The sequence below is a fragment of the Oryctolagus cuniculus genome, chromosome 11, assembly GCF_051225735.1.
Source record: "Oryctolagus cuniculus isolate XC-2025 breed Fujian yellow rabbit chromosome 11, ASM5122573v1, whole genome shotgun sequence".
NCBI lineage: Eukaryota > Metazoa > Chordata > Mammalia > Lagomorpha > Leporidae > Oryctolagus > Oryctolagus cuniculus.
The window spans coordinates 117152622-117174600 of record NC_142877.1 but is presented as its reverse complement, the minus strand read 5'-3'; the positions used below and the strand labels follow the sequence as shown (position 1 = coordinate 117174600).

The following is a 21979-nucleotide window of genomic DNA, read 5'->3' as shown; positions in this document are numbered from 1 at the left end:
AAAATTAAAAAAAAAAAAAAAAATTCTGTTGTATCAGTATTGCTGCAAAATGTTATACTACTATAGTGTTAATGAACTTTGATTACTTTAAAATTTACTGTACATGGGCAAAATTTCTCCAATTATTGTCCAAAGCTGTTGTCCACATTCCCAACTAGGGTGTTTTTGCTTTTGCAAAGTATTAGGCCTTTTTACTGTAATATAAATTTAAAATGTTATCTCAAAAACAAAAGGGAGAAGGAAGAGGTGAAAGAGGGAGGAAGGAAGAGAATATAATTAAGTTCTTAGAATTATACCTACAAAGCACACTGAATCTGTTAAAAAGAAATTAAAAATAAAATTTAAAAATAAAGCATCTTTGGGGCCGGCCAGTTGCCTGCAGCACCAGCATCCCCTACAGCCGTCCAGGAAGTCCCCGCTGCTCCATTTCCCACCCAGCACTGTTAATGCACCTGGGAAAGCAGCGGAAGACGGACAAGTGCTTGGGCCCCTGCTCTTGCATGGGAGACAGGAAGCTCCTGGTTCCTGGCTTCAGACCGACCCAGTTCTGGCTGTTGCAGCCATTTGGGGAGTGAACGAGAAGATGTGAGGTCTGTCTGTTCCTCTCTCTCTGTAACTCTCCTTTCAAAGAAAATCTTAAAAAAAAATACTTACACTATTTTTCAAAACAGAACAATTGGTCGGCGCCGAGGCTCACTTGATTAATCCTCTGCCTGCAGCGCCGTCATCCCGTATGGGTGCCGGGTTCTAGTCCGGGTTGCTCCTCTTCCAGTCCAGCTCTCTGCTGTGGTCTGGGAAGGCAGTAGAGGATGGCCCAAGTGCTTGGGTCCCTGCACCCACATGAGAGATGGGAGGAGGCACCCAGCTCCTGATTTTGGATTGGTGCAGCGCGCCGGCCATGGCAGCCATTTGGGGGGTGAACCAACAGAAGGAAGACCTTTCTCTCTGTCTCTCTCACTGTCTGTAACTCTGTCAAATAAATAGAAAAAAAAATAAAAACAAAAAACAAAAAAAAACAAAAACAGAACAATTAGTGAGGAAGAGTAGCATCATAAAATGTTAACATCTTTGCAAATCTCTTTTCTGACTACAAGAGCTGGATTCTCAGACCTGCTGCAATCCATTCGCTGCTGGCTCCACACAGCCTTGGGTATCCTCAGGCCACACGTTGTGAAGCGCTGCAGTAAACTTCACTGACTGTCCATTCGATTCTGCAGAGCGATTCCTTCTGCAGCCAAGACATTTCAAATAAGCTGCAAAGGGTTGGAGGCCCTGAAGGAAATTTGACTCTTCTGTGAATTCCACTTTAAGTGACATCATTTCTAACGAGTTCATAATTATTCTTTTGACAGCCAAGATTACACATTAAGATGTTTAAAATTTTTTTTCTATGCTGAGAAGGCAACATGTTATACACATGTTATAATCAGAGTTAACATGTGTTCAACAAAGCTTCTCTCTGCACCCACAGGACCCACATTACAGCAGAAGCAAGCTCCAGGCAGAGGGGACTTGCCCAAGACAGCTGTTGGGAGCTGGCTGCAGAACCGGGACGGAGCGGGTTTCGTCCCCCACTCAGCTGCCCGTGGCTGTCATGCAGAAGGGAGACGGGACTGCCCGCTACTTCTGGGGGCCAGTAATCTACACTCCCTTCACCTGGTAGACTCCTGTGACACCTGTGCTGTGCATGTGATGAAGAAACACTGCCTTTCCAGCCTTTTCATTCACATTCACTTTCCCACAAAACACAGGAGGCAGCATCGTTCTAGAATTCAACTAGACTTTATTTGACACAATACAATATGGCCGCAGGAACAACAAACTGAAAAGACAAAGCAGAAAAGACATGGTTCTATCTAATTTATAATTAACTGGAGGGCAAGTCAGGAAATGAACAACAAACAATGAAGCTTGATGGAAGAATGCTCTTTCTAGTGCCCATACCTGAAAGACAAAGTAAATTTTTTATTAATTCCATTGCAGTTTCCTGTTTGAGATGATAAAATGTGCCTACACATGAGCCACCTTAGTGAGCACTCTGGCAAGACTGAGCGACTACAGGTGTCTCTGTAACCCCTCACCTGCAACCCCTGCCCAGCGCTGGGCCTTCCCTGAGGCTCAACCACAGCACAGGGCGGCCCCCAGCAGGTACACGGAGACATTACCAACTGGCAGGGAAGCCACAGCTGGAGGCTGTGAAAAGGATTCTGCCTCAGAATCTGAGCTTTTGGGTGCCCTGCCCGAGGCAACCTAGCTCCACTTCAACTCCAGTACCCGGCAGGCGTGTCGTAAGCAAGTAAGGGCGGCAATTAAACAGCCTTCAAATTCAGAATCTGTCGTCAGTTCCAACTACAGCTCTGATTACATGCAGTATGGTGGAAAGAGGACTGTGGAGAAACCAGGCATGGGTTTGTACTTCAGGGGGTTCTGAAAAAATAAATACGTGCAGGGCATTTCTTCCACAAACATTTCTTGAACACAGTACCTCTCATTATGATCTTATTCAATCGTTTGTTCTGGTCTTTTTGGGTGGGTAGCCTCTGATAGAGTTTGTACATGGGCACCAGAACTCTGGGTCACCACGCCATCATCTGGAAGGGCTACCAGACCCTTTGAGTGCTTCTCATACAACATTCACTTGAGTATCATCTTAAAAAAGCTGTTGCGCCACATTCCGCACAAGTTAGTGCTCCAGTGTGTGTTAACGGACTGCAGAGTAGTCCAGAATTTTTTTTTTAATTTATTTTTTAATTTTTTGACAGGCAGAGTGGACAATGAGAGAGAGAGACAGAGATAAAGGTCTTCCTTTTCCGTTGGTTCACCCTCCAATGGCCGCTGCGGCTGGTGCACCGCGCTGCCCCGAAGCCAGGAGCCAGGTGCTTCTCCTGGTCTCCCATGGGGTGCAGGGCCCAAGCACTTGGGCCATCCTCCACTGCACTCCCTGGCCACAACAGAGAGCTGGCCTGGAAAAGGGGCAACGGGGACAGAATCCGGCGCCCCGACCAGGACTAGAACCCGGTGTGCCGGTGCCACAAGGCGGAGGATTAGCCTATTGAGCCACGGCACTGGCCCAGAATTTGTTATAAAGAATGCTCTAGAGGGGCTGGCATTGTGGGTAGCAGGGAAAGCTATCGGCTGTAACACCAGCATCCCCTATGGGTGCTAGTTCAAGCCTCGGCTGCTTCACTTCTGATCCAGCTCCTTGCTAATGACCTGGGAGAAGCATCGGAGGATGGCTAAAGTTCTTGGGCCCTGCCACCCACGTGGGAGACCTGGATGAAGCTCCTGGCTCCGGGCTTTGGCCTGGACCAGTCTCGGCCATTGCAGCCATCTGGGGAATGAATCAGTGGATAGAAGGTGTCTCTCTCTCTTTCTGTCTCTCCCTCTCTCCCTGTAACTGACTTTCAAATAAATAAATACATCTTAAAGGAGAGAATGACCTAGAATTTACTCTTCCTGAACTTGTTTTCCCAGTGCACTAATGACCACTACCTGGGAAAGTCAGCACTAAATGGCAGTATCAAAGCTCAGTGTGAGGAATTCCGCACTATGTCCAGCTCTCAGGCTTAGCCCAGGGCACATGTAATGGACAATGTGGGAGTTCTGTTCTGAAATGGAACCTTAAGCTTGCTCAAGGGCACAGCCAAGTACAGAGGCCTTCTGAGAACTCAAGAGAGGTGCTTCTGCCTGGAGGAGTATTTCTGTCAAGTTCCATTTGGAATGCAAGCTCCCCAAGGCCCAGGAAGGACAGTCTGATGCATGTTTGCATCTTACACAATACTTAGCTTAGGCTTTGCTGAATGGAGCCCACAGTGCAAGTCAGACAGTGAGTATCTGGAAGTTGTCTTAAAAAAACAAAAAATGGGGACTGGTGCTGTGGTGTATCGGGTAAAACCCGCCACCTGCAGTGCCAGCATCCCATATGGGCGCTGGTTTGAGTCCCGGTTGCTCTCTGCTGATGGCCTGGGAAAACAGTGAAAGATGGCCAAAGTGCTTGGGCCCCTGCACCTGCGTGGGCTACCAAGAGAAGCTTCTGGCTCTGGACAGCCCCAGCTCTGGCTGTTGTGGCTATCCAGGGAGTGAACCAGAGGATGGAAGACTCTCTCTGTCTCTCCCTCTCCTCTGTCTGTCTGTAACTTTGCCTCTCAAATAAATAAATCGGAAAAAAAAAAAAAAAAAAGAAAAAAAGAAAGAAAATGTACATCCTTCTTTACCATTCTTTAAGGAATCAGGAATTACTGCTACAGAGACACTTGCACATATACACAAAGATTCACATACAAGGATATCCACCCCTACACACTGTTTAACACTGAAAAGCTGGAAACTCAAACATCCATCAATAGAGACTGATCTTAAAAATGATGGTACGTAGAGAAATACTCTACATCACTAGAAAAGGAGGAAGTTTGACATTTACAGATAGGGAAAAATCTCCAAACCCAAAACATGGCAAACCCTTATACACAGGATGCTCACATTTACATTAAAACCAAACATGGATGCACACATGCCCACGTGGCCCTACATGCGCTACATCTAGGACAAGTCAGGAAAGCAGAAGCAGCTGCCGCCGCCTGTTACCTTCAGTGCAGGGACTGGGGTCTAAGTTGGGAGATTTATTTCTTGTGGTAAATGCCCTTTCAACCATTTGAAATTCTAAAAAGCTACCATGTCATGTTTATTTACATAATAACACAAATTCAATCAGGACATCCATAAATGCTCTTACAGAAGTAAACTTGGTGGGATGAGCCAATGGAACATGTGACAGGCGGCTGCAAATCCAGCCCAAAGCACAGGTGCCTGGCACCGGGCAGCTCCAGGCCTTGTTAGTTTGCAGATTCCTGTATTTCTACTTGTACAGACCCTGGAAGGTCGGGAAACCTGGGCTGCAAACTTCTACTTTGGTTAACCCTTTGTTCATTTCCCACATAAATGAGTCCTTTTAAAAATTAACCACAGCTAGGTTTACAAACAAGGCAAGTTCCCGTTAGCCTGGGGTGAGTCAGACGGGCACGGAGGCCTTACAGCACCAAAACAGCTCGAGACACCTACTTTTGGAACTCCCACTCTCTGTTGTCCAAGGGACACACCTGCCGTGTTTTGAGCCAGCGAGAGATGCAGTGGAAGTGAAAAGCGTGCTGAAAGAAAAGATACATTTGATTAACAGCAACTCTGGGCAGCCTCGGCCAGCACGGACACGTCTCACAGGACACAAGGAACGGGTCCGTAAGGTGGGCTGGGGCAGAAAAGGAGACAACAAGGCAAAGCTCAAAGTTCAACAACTGAGTACACCGTGGGGATGACAAGGATATTTGCAATAAGGCATCTGTTGGAAATGTTACTAAATCTCTCCAGGTGGACCCAGAGCAAGCAGGGTACAGAAATCTCTCTTTTTTCTTCCTGGCTCACCCTCCCTGAACAATGCCCATGTGTGTGTGTGTGTTTTCCTCATCTTTTGAATAAACTTTATCACTTTATATTTTGTATTTGTGCTTGTATTTAGAATGCTTTTCTAAGTAACAGGCAAGAGCCTGGAATAGGAATTTAGGCCCAACCTAGCCCGCAACATTATGGTTTTCTTGTATAAAAATACCTGGATAGGAAAAGGGGTCAAAACTATAATAAATGTGCTTTTATAAGGAAAGACAGAGGGAGGGAGGGAGGGAGGAAAGAAGGAAGGAAGGAAGGTAGGTTGGTTGGTTACTACTGGGGCTGGCGTTGTGACACATCAGGTTAAGTTGCTGCCTGAGATGCTGGCATCCCATATGGGCGGCTGCTCCACTTCCTTTCCAGGCTCATGTGTCTGGGAAAGCAGCAGAAGATAACTAAGTCCTTGGGCCCCTGCACCCACAGGGGAACCTGGATGAAGCTCCTGGCTTCGGCCTAGCCCAGCGCTGGTTTTTACAACTATTTGGGAGTGAACCAGCAGATGGAAGATCTGTCTATTTCTGTATAACTCTTTAAAATAAATAATAAAACTTAAGGAAAAATGTTACTACTAAACGGAGAAATTATGTAGGAGGCATGGGTGCGAGTTCTAGCAGTGAGCTCACTCCTCCTCTCCTTAGGGGAATATGTAGTGTGGCTCCCTGATGGCACCTGGCCTGAAACGGATGCTTCCACCTTTCTTGGGGAAGGAGCCCTGATCACAAGCAGACTTCAAACTTCCCCATGCTTGGTCTCCAGCTTCCCTTGCCTCCTTCTGCTCTGAGACTGAAAAGCCCAAGGGCAAAGCCCTCACCTCCTCTGCTGGTATAGGGCAGCGCTAGCACCCACCCAGAGCCGAGGCACCTCCATACCCAGCTCAACTCTGCTCAAACGAACTTTATTTCCAGATTTGTTCATGGACTTATTGACTGATATTATCAGAGTTCAGCACGTAATAAACCTCAAAAGGGTGAAGAACTTTGTCTTCAAAAGGAATGAGAATTTTAAAACCAGGGTAAAACTTAGTACTTGGAGGGACAAACTTCTCACAAGCAGTAATAGAGCCCTCAAGGGCTACTTTCCTGATCAGGACAGGAAGCAAAAAGTACTAAGAACACTGGTAGGGAGGGGAGCTAGGAGTCGGCTAAGGTTTGGGAAGGGAAATCCGTGTGCACTACTTTGCTGTGGGTCAATGACATGCAGATGCTGATCACAACTCTGCCGCGGATCTCACCCCGCCCCCCCGGCACAGGGTGTTCAGACAGAAGCAGCAGGCGCTCCCCCTCACTTAATCTGTGGTGGGTTGGGGTAGGCAACAGGGGAGAAATAATGACACCCCAACAAAACAACAAATGCTTCTGTAGGCTTGGTGTAATAGCAGCTTTGAAACCTGGACAGTTAAGGTCTTCCAAAACACACATGGAACTGAAGCAGTCACATAGTATGGCTTTCTATCTTGTGAACTCTCTTTTGACAAAGACAAAAACATAATTCTGTGGGGCTGGCGCTGTGGTGTAGTGGGTTGAGCCTCCAACTGCAGTGCTGGCACCCCATGTGGGCTCCCTGCTGGTCCAGCTCCCCGCTGACGGCCTGGGAAAGGAGTGGAGGATGCCCCTGCACCTATGTGGGAGACCCAGAGGAAGTTCCTGGCTCCTGGCTTTGGGTCGGCCCAGCTCTGGCTGTTGTGGGTGTTTGGGGAGTGAACCAGCAGATAGAGGGCCTCTCTGTCTCTCCCTCTCTCTGTAGCTCTGCCTCTCAAATAAATAAATCTTTAAAATAAATAAATATATGTATTTGTGTGTGTGTGTGTGTGTGTGTGTGTGTATAGATAAAACTCAGTAACTAACAGTGGAACCCAGAGCTTGTTCACGTTGGGTGCTCGTGGACAAGAATTACCCCCGAGAGACAGCCTTCAAGATAGCCTTTCTTAATGCTCATAGAACACACTATGAAAGACAGAAAAAACACAGAAATTCCAAAAAGCAGAAGCCAGAGAGATTTTCTCTCTGCCAGCGGGTGCTAGGGTCAGGCCACCCACAAGAACTTAAGGCCCCCTCTCGAGCCCCCTGCTGCCTGTGCGGCACCTTGCAGCAGCATGGAGACCTTGTGTTCCCCAGCCCCTGCACCACCCTGCCCTGGGAGATGGCAAGTGCTGAAGGGTGCGAGGGGCTGCAGCACAGGTGACAGTGGCCCCAGCACAGCTCAGCCCAGCTCTCCTCCTGTTAGTAACTAAGATACACTCATGGGCTTATGTAGCAGTGCAAGGAGAATCTACAGAGCTGAAATTTATAGTACTTTACAATTTACAGAAGATGTTGACATTTACTACCTTATCTGAGCCTCACAGCAACCCTGGCAAGCAAGCATGGCAGATATTATTATCTTCACTTCACAGACAGGAAGCCCAGACGAGGGAGGTGACTTGCTAACTCATGGAGCTGTGCTGCAGAAGATTCAGAACTGGAACCCAGGACTGGTCCAGAGACGCCCGCCTCACCAGGCCAGCCCTCCTTAGCGCCAGACTCCCTGAGCCAGTCTCTAGTTAGCAAATTGAAGGGGCAGTTCACTCCTCCTTCCAAACAAGGGATCGTCATTTTCAGGACAAGCCTGTGCACCAGGGAGTGCAAACAGCCTGGTGTTTTATCTCCGTCAGTGATGAACGTGGTCCCGTGGCAAATACTGCGAAATCAGCCAGAGTCCTGACAGAAGGAAGAAGGTGCCCCGCAGGCGTGAGCGGGACAGGTCCTCAGAGCCACCAACTGCTAGGAAGCCCTCGCTCCAAACTTGTATTTATTGAGACTTTTTAACAAACACTCATGCTTACGGTGTGCCAGGAGCTGTTACAGCACTTTCCAGCACTGAATCATTTAACCTGATTATAGTTCCGCATGATTACCATTAGTCCATTTTACACACCAGAAGCCTGAAGTCACTCAGTAAGGAAGACAGCGACGGAATGGCAGTGACCCCAGAACCCCCAGGCCCGTGGGTCCTCTGTCCCCTTGTCACAGGAGGTCTGAGCAGGACAGTTTTAGCTCATGTGACTGTGACTACATGGCCGTAAGGGTGAATTTTTAACACGTGCCAGAAATAACGCATTTGATGTCTGTTGTCCTCCACAGCTGTCACGGCATGGGAAGGCCACGCATTCAGTCCAACGACGCTTCATAAAACATTGCTGGCACGAGCCGTGTTAAAAAAAAGAAAAAAACCTCACTCAGTACATTCACCACAGATGCACACACAGGCATGAACACTCAGCTTACTCACCAAACTCAGTTCCACAAGACACACAACTGGAAAAGTCGGTTTAGAAAGTCAAGATTCTCTATATCGGAATATTCCAAAGGCTGTGCCATAGGCGTTGAGGGCAATTCAAAAGATGAATCCCCAGAACACTGCTAACAAAAGTGGGCTCACTTTACAGTAAAGACAAGCTAGTGCTCTTCGTGCTAATCATTTTTACTCTCTAACCGGGAGTAATACAGGGAAAAATGTGGGCCGGTCCCTTTCCCGTTTCAACACTGGCAAAGCAGGCAGAGAGGCGAAAGTTTACAGCCAGGCTGACAGAAGACGCTTCCTTACATTGCAGACGCCCCACGCAACGGTGCACTCTTCCGACGTAGCAGATGCCTGGTTGGCTTGACACTCTATGCCTGTGGGAAAGAGACAACAGCATCACTGGACCTCGCAACAACCAAAACACACAAGTGGTTAATTAGCTGTAATTTTTTTTTAATGAGTGCATAAAAGGGCAAAAGAACAGAGAAGTCATTCTGGTATGACTTAACAGTGTGCCTTCAATTTCCTAGCCTTGTTTAAAAACACAGTAACAGGGGCTGGGGTTATGGCATAGGAGGTAAAAACACCACTTGTGGTGCCGGCATCCCACATGAGAGCTGTTCCTGTCCCGGCTGCTCCACTTCCATTCCAGCTCCCAGATAATGGCCTGGGAAAGCAGTGGAAGATGCCCCAAGAGCTTGGGCCTCTGTACCCACGTGGGAGACCCAGAAGAGACTCCTGGCTCCTGGCTTTGGACCAGTCTAGCTCTGGCCACTGCAACCATTTAGGGGATGAATCCGCGGATGGAAGTTCTCTCCATATCTTTCCCTCTCTCTCTTCTTAAATTTGCCTTTCAAATAAATAAATAAATCTTTAAAATACATAAATAAATAAAAAGTAACAAATGGAATGGTGCTTTTAAATGCTGAGCATAAGCCGACCTGTTAAAATGGAAGTGATTTCAATCTGGTAAATCCAGTGGTCTCAGAGCCACCTGCTCACTCTCAATGCTCTCAGAACTGCGTCTTTCTCTGCTCCTGGTGAATGCTCCCTCTCGGGCCTCAGCCTGCCCACAGAGGCCTCACTGGCTAAGGAGCTCCGATCTCCAAAGGGGTCAGATGTGAAACTGAACTGAGACAGAAGTGAAATAACGGTGAAGACGCCTGTGTCAAACTGCAGAGTATCCTCTGTGTACAAACTAAAAAGCCTTCAAAGCACTGTCAAACAAAGCAGGTTTGCTAGGGCAATGGTTTAGAGATTTAGAACTCAACACTGTTATACTATTGTCCCTGAAGTGATTCTGTCTGGGAAGTAGACCACATTACTGCAACTGTACATAAATATCTATTTCATAGGGAAAGCGGGGCTGGTGCTGTGGCGTAGTGGGTAAAGCTGCCACCTGCAGCACCGGCATCCCATAGAGGCACTGGTTTGAGTACCGGCTGCTCCACTTCTGATCCAGCTCTCTGCTGTGGCCTGGGAAAGCAGTAGAAGATGGCCCAAGTCCTTGGACCTCTGCACCCACATGGGAGGCCAGGAAAAGGCGCCTGGCTCCTGGCTTCGAATTGGCACAGGGTGCCGGCCATGGCAGCCATCTGGGGGGTGAACCAACGGAAGGAAGACCTTTCTCTCTCTCTCTCTCTCTCTAACTCTACCTGTTAAAAAAAGAAAAACAAAAACAAAAACAAAAACAAAAAACAGGGAGTGAACCAGAGGATGGAAGGCCTTTCTGTCTCTGTCTTTGCTTCTCTGTATCTCTGCCTTTCAAATAAATACATAAATCTTTTTTGAAAAAATTCATAGGGGTAGAAAAGGAGGGAATTTGAATAGAATAAAGATTTGACTGAGACTGAGTACTGACGGGCAAAGCTCTATTGGGGACGAATACTCAAAGAACAAGAATTATTTAGGCACACTTTGCTTTCTATGAAGACAGTGACAGAACAGAGTCCCCCGTTCTGAAGAATGAAAAGCTTCGGGGGTGAGTGTCAGACCTAGCAGTTGAGATGCCATTTCCCATACCAAAATCCCTGGGTTCAAATCCGAGCTCTGCCTCTTTACTCCAGCTTCCTGCTGATGTGTATCCTAGGAGAGTGGTGACAGTTCGAATAATGCTGATTTTAATGGGTACATTTAGTCTTAGGGGAAGAGACAGAGGGGTTTATATCACCCTTCAAACACAAAAAAAAACAAAGGATCTGAACCACAGAACTTGCTTTTATCACCCAAACTCACAATACAAACAGTATAACTTAGTTTGTCATCTGATTAGAGTGGAGAATCAAGGGTACAGGCCATTGATAATTGAGGCTGTGAACATACTATTTGGAAGAATGGCAGAAAAATAAACATTAATATTCTTCAAGTGGGATCCTCTAACTTAGACAAGGATAATGTATTAAAACCAAAACTGGGGGCCAGCACTGTGGTGCAGCAGGTTAATTCTCCGCCTGCAGTGCTGGCATCCCATATAGAAGTTGATTCTAGTCCCGGCTGCTCCTCTTCTGATCTAGTTCTCTGCTATAGCCTGGGGAAGCAGGCCCAACCACTTGGGCCCTGCACCCACGTGGGAGACCGGGAAGAAGCTCCAGGCTCCGGGTCAGCCCAGCTCCTGCTGCTGCCGCTATTTGGGGAGTGAACCAGCGGATGGAAGACCTTTCTCTCTGTCTCTCCCTCTCTCTGTAACTCTGCCTCTCAAATAAATAAATAAAATCTTTAAAACAAACAAACAAACAAACCCAAAACTGTTTCAGGGTCGGCATTGTGATGTAGTAGGTAAAGCTGCCAGCTGAGATGTTGGCATCCCATGCTGGCACAGATGTGAGTCCCAGCTCCACTTCCGATCCAGCTCCCTGCTATGGCCTGGGAAAAGCAGAAGAGGGCCCAGGTGCTTGGGCCTCTGAGGAGACCTAGAGGAAGCTCCTGGCTTTGGCCTGGCTTAGCCTTGATCATTGTAGCCACGTGGGGAGCAAACCAGCAGTTGGAAGATCTTTCTCTTTGATTTATTTATTTATTTATTTGAAAGGCAGAATTAGAGGCAGAGGCAAAGCGAGAGATCTTCCGTCTGGCTGGTTCACTCCCCAAATGGCAGCAAACGCAGGAGCTGGGCTGATATGCAGCCAGGAGCCAGGAGCCAGGAGCTTCTTCCTGGTCTCCCGTGTGGGTGCAGGGGCCCAAGCATTTGGGCCATCTTCCACTGCTTTCCCAGGCCATAGCAGAGAGCTAGATCCGAAGTGGAGCAGCCAGAACTCAAATTGGCACCCATATGGGATGTCAGCACTGCAGGCGGTGGCTTCACCTGCTACACCACAGCGCCGCCCCCTACATACTCTTAAAACCAAAACCGTTTCCAGGTCCCTCGTGTCTAAATCTGTTATGTAGGTCTTTCTTTCTGGCTGTGGAATCCCTCAGGCTCCCTCATGTGGAAGTCTTCTCCTTCCCCCATGCCTTTTTTCAATATCTGGAAGACTCTCACTCTCAACCCCACCCTATCCTTGGGTTCCCGCTTAAACCCCTGTTCAGGACGGAAGCTTTTCCCGACTCCCCAGATTCGTGTCTCACCCTCAGGCACTGGTACAGCACTTCCTACAACACTATCCAGGGACCCTCTGGTGCCTTCACAAAACCCCCAGTCAAAGCTCCTGCAGGGCAGGGACCTTCTCTTTCTATGCTAAGTGCAAAGAAGGCTCTCAGTACCTGGATAAACAAAAACTGCTTCTAAAAACAGAGAGAACAGGGGCCAAACATATACTTATTCTTTACCAGAAAACAAAGAACAAAAATATATAGGATAAAACTGCTACCTTAAATGCCAGCTAAGGGACATGGCTTGGAAAATGATTAGACATGTGTCACTCCCCGTCTTCGTGGAGGAGCGACACTAAGTCCTGCCTAGGCTTCATATCCGAGTCACGGCACCAATATGTCACTCCCCCTCTTCGTGGAGGAACGACACCAAGCCCTGCCCAGGCTTCCTATCCGAGTCATGGCACCATTATGTCGCTCCCCCTCTTCGTGGAGGAACGACACTAAACCCTGCGCTGTTCTTTCGTCTGCTCGGCCCTCCCCGGGTTTGCTGCTGGTTCTTCCCGGGTTGGCTGCCGTCCCTTCCACCTCCGTGGAAGGGCGGTTCCCCCTGGCCACTTTCCCCACTTCCACAGGGGAGCGGCACACCGCCGGCCGGCTCTCTGAGGGCTGCACAGGTGTTCCCCTTAGATGTTCCTCTTAGATGTTCCTGGTGCATGCCGTCTCTCTCCTATATAGTCCTCTTCCACCAATCCGAACTCTGCTACTCACACGCCGAGTACGCTGCTCTCCTCCAATCAGGAGCAAGTCCTACAGTTTATTGGCTGAACTGGAGGCAGCTGTGTAGAAGCTGTTTTCTTCTCTCCCAGCGCCATATTGTGGGAGAGCAGATGCATAGAATAAGTCTTAATTCCAGTAACTTAGTCTAGTCCGAGTTGCTCCCCACAGACATGTATATAACATGTGCTCACACACATATATATATTTTTTTCAGGATTTTGGTGCAGCTGAGCATAGTGATTGAATCAAGCTAAACTGAGGCAGAAGGGATGATGTCACGGCACAATGGGTTAAGCTATTGCCTGTGACACCAGCATCCCTTACGATCTCCAGTTTGAGTCCTGGTTACTCCATTTCCAATTCAGCTCCCTGCTAATGGACCTAGGAAAGCAGCAACAGATGGCTCGAGTCCTTGGGCCCCTTCCACGTACGTGGGAGACCCAGATGAAGTTCCAGACTCCTGGCTTTGGCCTGGCCTAACCCTAAACATTGCAGTCATTTGTGGAGTAAACCAGTGGATGGATGACGATATCTCTCTCTCCCTCTATAATCTTAACTTTCAAATAAGTAAAAAACAAAAAACAAGTGGCTTGCGCTGTGGCCTAGCAGGTAAAGCCACCGGCTACAGAGCCAGCATCCCATATGGGTACCAGTTTCAGTCTCAGCTGCTCCACTTCTGATCTAGCTCTCTGCTATGGCCAGGGAAAGCAGTAGAAGATGGCCCAAGCCCTTGGTCCCCGGCACCCGTGTGGGAGACCTGGAAGAAGCTCCTGGCTTCGGATCAGCTAAGCTCTGGCCACTGCGGTCATTTAGGGAGTGAACCAGCGAAAGGAAGGGCCCCCCCCCCCCCCCAACTCTGTCTTTCAAATAAATAAATCTTTAAAAACAAAAACCCTGAGGCAGGAACTGTTCACTGTCAGACCAGAGCAGAGAGCAGCATGGAAGGTTCATGTCACACCCCTGCTATGCAGAAGTTTATTTCATGTAATTCATAAAGCATGGGGCTTCTATACTTTGCAAAAGGACAGGACTGAAAAGGCAGCAATGTTTCATCTCAAGAGTAAACACATCTCACCTTGTAAAACATGGATGGAGGAGCCAGTGCTGTGGTGTAGCAGGCAAAGCGCTGCCTGCAATGCCAGCGTCCCACATGGGTGCTGTTTGACACCTGGCTGTTCCACTTCTGATCCAGCTCCCTCCTAATGCACCTGGGAAAGCAGTGGAAGACGGCCCAAGTGCTTGGGCCCCTACAGTCATGTGGGAGACCAGGAAGAAGCTCCTGGCCCAGCCTTGGCCACTGTATCCATTTAGGGGAGTGAACCAGTGGATAGAAGACTGCTCTCTCTCTCTTCCCCTCTCTAATTCTTTCAAATATAAAATAAATCTTTAAACAAACAAAAGGATAGTTCTGCAGTGTCATTAAGACACTTCCATCTTATAAGCAAAGGTCAATCTAAGATGAAGTTAGATCTTCATCTGGACCAAAATTACCAGAAATAATGAAGGAGATAACACCCAGCAGACTACATACCTTAGCAGCACTTTACAGCAACCAAAACTGGGATCATGTAAGATACACATAAACCAAGAGCAGGGGAGCTGGCTCCGCGGTGTGGTGGGCAAGCCACTGCCTGTGACAGAGGCTCCCAGCGCACTGGTTTCAGTAGAGGCTGCTCTGCCTCTGATCCCCCTCCCTGCTCACGCGCCCAGGAAAGCACATGATGGCAAGTGTCTGGGCCCTGCTGCCCACATGGGAGACCCTGAGGGAGTTCCAGGCTCCAGGCTCCAGCCCAGCCCAGCCCTGATCCTTGTGGCCATTTAGGGAATGAACTGGCAGACTCAATCTCACTTTCTCTCTGACTCTCCCTCTCTGTAACTCTGTCTTTCAAACAAACAAACAACAGCAACGGTAGACTCTAGGGGGAAGTCTCTAGACCAAGAATGTTTCGTAGAAGTCTGGCCAGGGCAGATTGTTATTTATATATAACAGTGTATATTAATTATTCACTCAATGCTAGACCAGATTTACTAGAAAAATGGCCATTGCTAAATCCAGATTCTTGTTTTCGTCTTTAACAAGTCTCTTAACGAATTTGTGAATTTTTTTTTAAAGCTCTGACACCTAGAGCCAGAGCTCTAAAACAGCAGTGAAGCCACGACCTGTGGCTCTGCATCCCACGTGGGAGGGCCAGTTCCAGTCCTGGCTGCTCTGCTCCATCCACCTCCTTGCTAATGGCCTGGAAAGCAGCAGAAAATGGCCCAAGTGCTTGGGTCCCCGCCACCCATGTGGGAGACCTGGATGGAGCTCCTGGCTCCTGGCTTCAGCCTGGCCCAGGCCTGGCAGTTGCAGCCATTTGGGGAGTGAACCAGCAGATGGAAGTGCTCTCTCTGCCTTTCAAACAAATAAATATTTTAAAAAACAAAACAAATGCGTAATTTTTTGTTATGGAGTTCAACATTCTACTTCATCTGACATTTAAAAAATATTTTAAAAGACTGATTTATTTTGGAAGTCCAAATTACAGAGAGAGACGGATAGAGATCAACCTTCCATCCGCTGGTTCACTCCCCAGATGGCTGCAACAGCTAGTCCTGCGACAGGCTGAAGCCAGGTGCCAGGAGCTTCATCTGGGTCTCCCATGTTGGTGGCAGCAGCCCAAACATGCAGGCCATCTTCTGCTGCTTTTCCCAAGTCATCAGCAGGGAGCTGGAGAGGAAGCAGAGCAGCTGGGACACAAACCAGCACCCATATGGGACGCCAGTGTCACAAGCAGTAGCTTACTCACGACACAATGCCAGTCCATTTATCTGATAACACAGGCATCCAACTGAGAGTCTGCATGGGTCTCTCAAGTGTTCAACACTAACAGAAGACAGCGTCTGTGTTTTGTAGTCCTTCCAAGAAGTATATACTCTCATATCTATGGAGACATACGATGCTTAGATAGGAGGCAAAAAAAAAAACACCTTAGGGTTTTAAAAATCATCAACTATTTTCAGAAGAGAGGCTCCAGGCACAACTTGTGAAAACACAAGGCACAGGAACTGCAGGCGCATCATCAAGACCCCACCCAGACACACTTAAAGCCCTGCGTGTGTTTCTGTGATGGACTCCTGCCATCTGTAGGAAACATCATGGCAGCTGCTGATTTGCTTAGACTATAGTGTGAAAGGAAACAGGGTCAAAGTTCAAAGAAGCCAAGGGTGATCAACCACCAGCACACACCATGACTGCTTTCCAACACAAAATATTTGATTTGTGCTTTCCAAGTTGCAGTATCCACAAAATATTCTGGTATTCTGAATTTACATTATTCACCCAGCAAATATTTATTGAGAACTTATTAAGTGCTGGACACCACAATAGATGCTGGGTATGTAGTAGTAGATAACACAGACATTGAAAACCAACTCAATTAAATGATTAATACAAATGGAAACTACAGGACATTCTGGGAATATTTCACAAAACTACCATAGCCAGCTTATATGTGTGTATGATCAGGGTAAACTTCTTTGAGCAAGTTCAAGGTAAGAGCTGAAGATCAACTACGGGTTAGTCCTACAATGCCCAATAAACTAGCCATAAACAACATAAGGCTACTGAAATGAGCTAGTCTGAATGCAGACACATTTTAAGTGTAAAATACACAATGAATTTTGAAGATTTAGTACAAAGAAAACCCTATTTTTTATAATTATCACATGTTGAAATGGAAATATTTTAATAAGTTAAATAGAACAGGCCGGTGCCATGGCTCACAATCCTCCATCTGTGGTGTCAGCATCCGATATGGGCACCAGGTTCTAGTCCCAGTTGCTCCTCTTCCAGTCCAGCTCTCTGCTGTGGCCCAGGAAGGCAGTGGAGGATGGCCCAGGTGCTTGGGCGCCTGCACCCACATGGGAGACCAGGAGGAAATACCTGGCTCCTGGCTTCAGATCGGCACAGCGCCGGCTATGGTGGCCATTTGGGGAGTGAACCAATGGAAGGAAAATCTTTCTCTCTGTCTCTCTCTCTCTCACTGTCTAACTCTATTTGTAAAAAAAAAAAAAAAAAAAAAAAAAAAAAAAAAGTTAAATAGAACATTAAAATTAATTGCATTTATTTATGCTTTCTTCATTAATGTGGGTACCTGAAAGTTTAAAATTATGTAAGTGTTGGCATTTCTGGCTTCTATTTAGATTGGAGAGTGCTGGGTTAGACATGTATGGGGAGAGCAAGAACAGAGAATACTCCAATCAGAAGGCTCTAAAAATAAGCATGGATACTTCAAGCATGGGAAGAAGACCTAAGAGACTACCACAGAGGAGAGTAGCTCAGGATGAAACTGGAAATGCAAGAGAACCATCTAAAAAATAAGTGCCTACAATTAAAATTCTCAAAACTTAAGAATTTCTCTGCCCTACCTGATTTCAATAATCCATTTTAGTACCAGGATGAAAAAGTAACCCCAGGGCAAGAGCTATGGCATAGTGGGTAAAACCGCCGCCTGCAGTGCCAGCATTCCATATGGGCACCAGTTCGAGTCCTGGCTGCTCCTCTTCCCATCCAGCTCTCTGCCATGGCCTGGGAAAGCAGTGGAGGATGGCCCAAGTCCTTGGACCCCTGCACCTTCATGGGAGACCCAGATACTCCCTCCTGGCTTTGGATTGGCCCAGCTCCCGCATTGCAGCCATTTGGGGAGTGAACCAGTGGATGGAAGACCTCTCTCTCTCTGCCTCTCAAATAAATAAATCTTAAAAAAAAAAAAAAAAAAAAAAAAAAGTAACCTCAACTTTTCCTGGTGTGATCAACATTCTTTTCCCATTACTAGAAGGACACAAAGTCAGTCCACCACCAGCTATAATCATATCTATTATGTGTAAAGAAATTTCTTTTAGGCAATTAATTACCTATTTAGATACTGGCGATGTCCTTTCTACTGTGTTTGGGACTAACATCAAAAATTCTTGGCTGGCACTGTAGTGTAGCAGGTAAAGCTGTTGCCTGCAGTGCCGGCATCCCATATGGGCACTGATTTGAGTGCCGGCTGCTCCACTTCTGATCCAGCTCTCTGCTATGACCTGGGAAAGCAGAAGATGGCCCAAATCTTTGGACCCCTGCATCCATGTGGGAGACCGAGAGCTCCTGGCTCTGGATCGGCGGAGGTCTGGCCGCTGCGGCCAACTGGGGAGTGAATCAGCGGATGGAAGACCTCTCTCTCTCTCTCTGCCTCTCTGTAGTTCTGACTTTCAAATAAAATCTTAAAAAAAAAATTTTTTTTTAAGATTTATTTATGGCCGGCGCCGCGGCTCACTAGGCTAATCCTCCACCTTGCAGCGCTGGCACACCGGGTTCTAGTCCTGGTCAGGGCACCGGATTCTGTCCCGGTTGCCCTTCTTCCAGGCCAGCTCTCTGCTGTGGCCCGGGAAGGCAGTGGAGGATGGCCCAAGTGCTTGGGCCCTACACCCCATGGGAGACCAGGATAAGTACCTGGCTCCTGGCTTCGGGTCAGCGCAGTGCGCCGGCCGTGGTGGCCATTGGAGGGTGAACCAATGGCAAAGGAAGACCCTTCTCTCTGTCTCTCTCTCTCACTATCCACTCTGCCTGTCAAAAAAAAATTTTTTTTATTTATTTGAAAGTCAGAGTCACACAGAAAGAGGAGAGGCAGAGAAAGAGAGATAGAGAGAGGTCTCCCATCTGATGGTTCACTCCCCAATTGGCCCTAATGGCCACAGCTCTGCTGATCCAAAGCCAGGAGCCAGGAGCTTCTTCCAGGCCTCCCACGTGGGTGCAGGGGCCCAAGGATTTGGGCCATCTTCTACTGCTTTCCCAGGCCATAGCAGAGAGCTGGATTGGAAGTAGAGCAGCCAGGTCTTGAATCGGTACCCATATGGGATGCTGGTGCTTCAGGCCAGGGCATTAATCCACTGCGCCACAGCACCGGCCACCCAAAAAAATTCTCAATCCAGGGCACCAGCATCCCTTATGGACACTGGTTCATGACTTGGCTGCTCCACACAACCTTCCATTTATTTTAGTTCATCTCCAGGTAACTTACAATGCCTAATACAATGTAAATGCTATGTAAACAATTGCGAAGCTGTATGGGTTAGTGAATAATGACAAGGAAAAAAAGGATATATTTGTCCAGTACAGACATTAAAAAACGCATATGTATTTCTGATCCGCAGTTGTCTGACCCCACAGATAGGGCGGAGTGTAAATCTCGCCCAGCAAAAATTAGCTCATGTAGGATATTTTAGGTCAGAGTTTACTTTCTTCCATTCACTATGTCTGCCTTGGAGTTCTGAGTATGAGACGGGAGATACAGAAGAGTACACAGCATCTCTGTGTCCAAAATTCACTCTAAAAGCGTCCTTGCCATCCTTAAGATTGTGTGGAGTGGACTTATTCCAAGAGCTGGGTATGCATGTAGGACTTCAGAAAAAACTACTTTCCTTCCAACACCCCAGTGGACTAAACACAAAAGGCCTCACACATGCTGTGCTTTGTGTCTCCTGGTGAGGAAGGAAACTGGCCACTTCAGGATGGCCACAATCCCTGTAGCCTCTCAACCTCCTCCCACCCTCCTCCAGTTACTTACAGAGATCCATAATGTGGTTCCTGCAGATGGCACAGTTATCAACCACAATATCCCAGGCCCAGAGGGCTACTGCATTCCACTGCAAAGAGAAAAAGGGGGAACAATGCGCTCTCCTTGTAATGTCACGCACACACGCGCTTCCTGCTGCAGCTGCAGTTACCCACCTGGGCCACAGGGACCACCAGACAAAAGAGTTTTTGGATGTTACATTATTCTCATTTATTATATTAGGGGACAACTGGAAGCTATATGTAGGCTGGCCCATTCTCCAAAGGTTTGGTATAGGAATACAGAAATGAATGAGTCACCTTTTTTATTTCTTTTCCCTACAGTTTAAAATAATTTAGTCAGTCATATCAATGTAGGCCAAGTTAGGAATAGTTTTTCAGTGCCTGCTTTAGGATTAATAAGCACAAACTTGAATTCCTGTGAAGGTTTTTCTGGCAGCTGCAGGGCTCAAAATCTGCATAAACATCAGGAGCGGGAGGTGAACGCTAGGGACAGGATGAACTAAGACGATGACTGGATAATAACGTGGGTAATCGTGGGATAAGCTGGATAACTGGTGACCCAGGGTGGGTACCCAGAACAAGGTCATCGCTTGAACCTCACGCCGTCACTTCCAAACGGCAGAATTTACTAGAATCTTTCGTTCTTATCAAATAAGCTGATGTTCTCAACTTTCGTATGTTGCAACTCTAACATGTAGTAAATTCCAGTAAGGATTTATCTTAAAAAAATTATGAGAAACAACTTCCAAACTCCCCTTTCACCCACTGTCTGGCGCCGCCACCCAAGCCTTCATCTCCTTCCAGGCCAGCTCTCAGGTCTAGGAACTTCGCCAGCACTCTCCACACCTCAGCTCCAACTTGGAGAAGCCCCGAGTCCGCAACATGGCTGCTGGCAGCAGGCGGGCAGCGGCGGCCACAATGAGACGCCGAAACGCACTCGGAGGGCCCGGCGTCCGCGCCTGGACGATGGTCCAGGAAGCGCAGCTCCCCTAGGTCGGAACCTTCATTGTCCAGATTTATTTCACCTTAGGTGGGAATCGACACTTTTCTCCAGAGCTGCCGGCTCGGGGAAAGCAGTGAGGGGGCAGACCTCACGCCAAAAAGAAAAAGAAAAAGCCGCGTCTACATGTGTTCCTGCCCCCGTCTCCGCCAGGCCGCTCGGAGCCAGCACGCGATCCTCCGCGAACGGCACGAGACTGGGACATTTTCTTTTCAACAAATTCCACCATGATTTTTTTTTTAAAAATGTCTTTTGGAGGGAGATTCTGGACGTGACACCACAAGGCTGGGGCGGCTGTGTGACAAGCCGACACACGACCCCCCAAGAGCCAAGCTGCACACTCCGGGCGGGGGCCGGGCCCGAGAGGGGCTAACGGAGGGACAAGTCGGGGACCCTCCACGCTTCAGACAGGGGCGGGGCGGGGAGGTCACCAGCCGGGCTCCTCAGAGGCCTCCAGTGCGGTAAGAGCTCAGGTTCTCGGCTTTCGCCACACCACCCCATCCTCCACCCGCCGCAGCGCTCCGACTCCCCTTCCACCCACCCCGCCCGGTCCTTCCCCCCACCCCTCAGCCGCTTCAGTGACAGCTCCGGCGCTTGGCTCCCGCAGCCCAGTCGCAACCCCGCGCATCTCAATAAGCACCTCCGTGATTGGCCCCTCAGCCTCAAAGCGAACTCAACATTGCGCTCGACAGTGGGCCGCCGTCACGCCGATCAACGCTAAGGCCCGCCCCCCGGCTTCCTTTCGTGGTACCCGGTCCTAGGAACGCCCTGAATTGAAGCCCTTTCCTCCGCGCCTCGGTCATCCAAGGGCCTGCCAGCCAGATCCGCGCCTCTCTAGCTTCCCCGAGGAAGGCGCTGGCGAGACCCAACCTTTTTCACTTCAAAGCGCTTCTTGCCCGCGCCGCTGTTGGTGCCGCTCGGGGTATCCACATCCATCGCTGCCGCCATTTTGGAAACACACGATCTGTCGTCCGGCCAATGCGCCTGCGCAGTAGCGCGCGCCTCGCTTCCCACCCACCCCCTGACGCCCGGGCGCCTCCTCCCGCACCCCTCCCCCGACTGGCGCGCGAGGGGCAGATGGAGGCGGAGCCCATGGCCACGCCTCTTAAAGGCGCTGGCGCAGGCCTCCCCCCTCACGTCGGCCGGGGAGGAGGCGGCGGCCGGAGGGGCCGGGGCGGGGCCGGGCGGGGCCGAGGCGCCTGCAGCGAGCCGAGTGGAAACGTTCGACAGGGCTCGCTCTCGTCGCCCTTCCCCGGGAAGCCCCCGGGCCGCACTGCCTTCGGCCGGGGCGGCGGCGGCTGCTTCCTCCGCCTCGGCCGCCAACCTGGCCGAGGCCGCGGCACCGTTGCTGGTCCGGGCGC

General features: G+C 48.8%; 1 protein-coding gene across 2 annotated transcripts; it reads right to left on the bottom strand.

Annotated features, from left to right (window-relative positions):
• Positions 1–1766: 1766 nt before the first annotated feature.
• Positions 1767–21587, bottom strand: RBX1 (ring-box 1). Of its 2 annotated transcripts, XM_051834015.3 has the most exons (5): positions 21489–21587; positions 19608–19686; positions 9019–9089; positions 5059–5144; positions 1767–1944 (listed from the first exon to the last, which is right to left on the bottom strand). In XM_051834015.3, the coding sequence occupies exons 1-5, from the start codon at positions 21564–21566 to the stop codon at positions 1932–1934; spliced, it is 327 nt and encodes a 108-aa protein (XP_051689975.1). In that variant the 5' UTR covers positions 21567–21587; the 3' UTR covers positions 1767–1931. The 2 variants fall into 2 exon arrangements, with proteins under 2 accessions (XP_051689975.1, XP_089165131.1); XM_089309005.1 differs by lacking the exon at positions 5059–5144.
• Between the last annotated feature and the right edge of the window lie 392 nt (positions 21588–21979).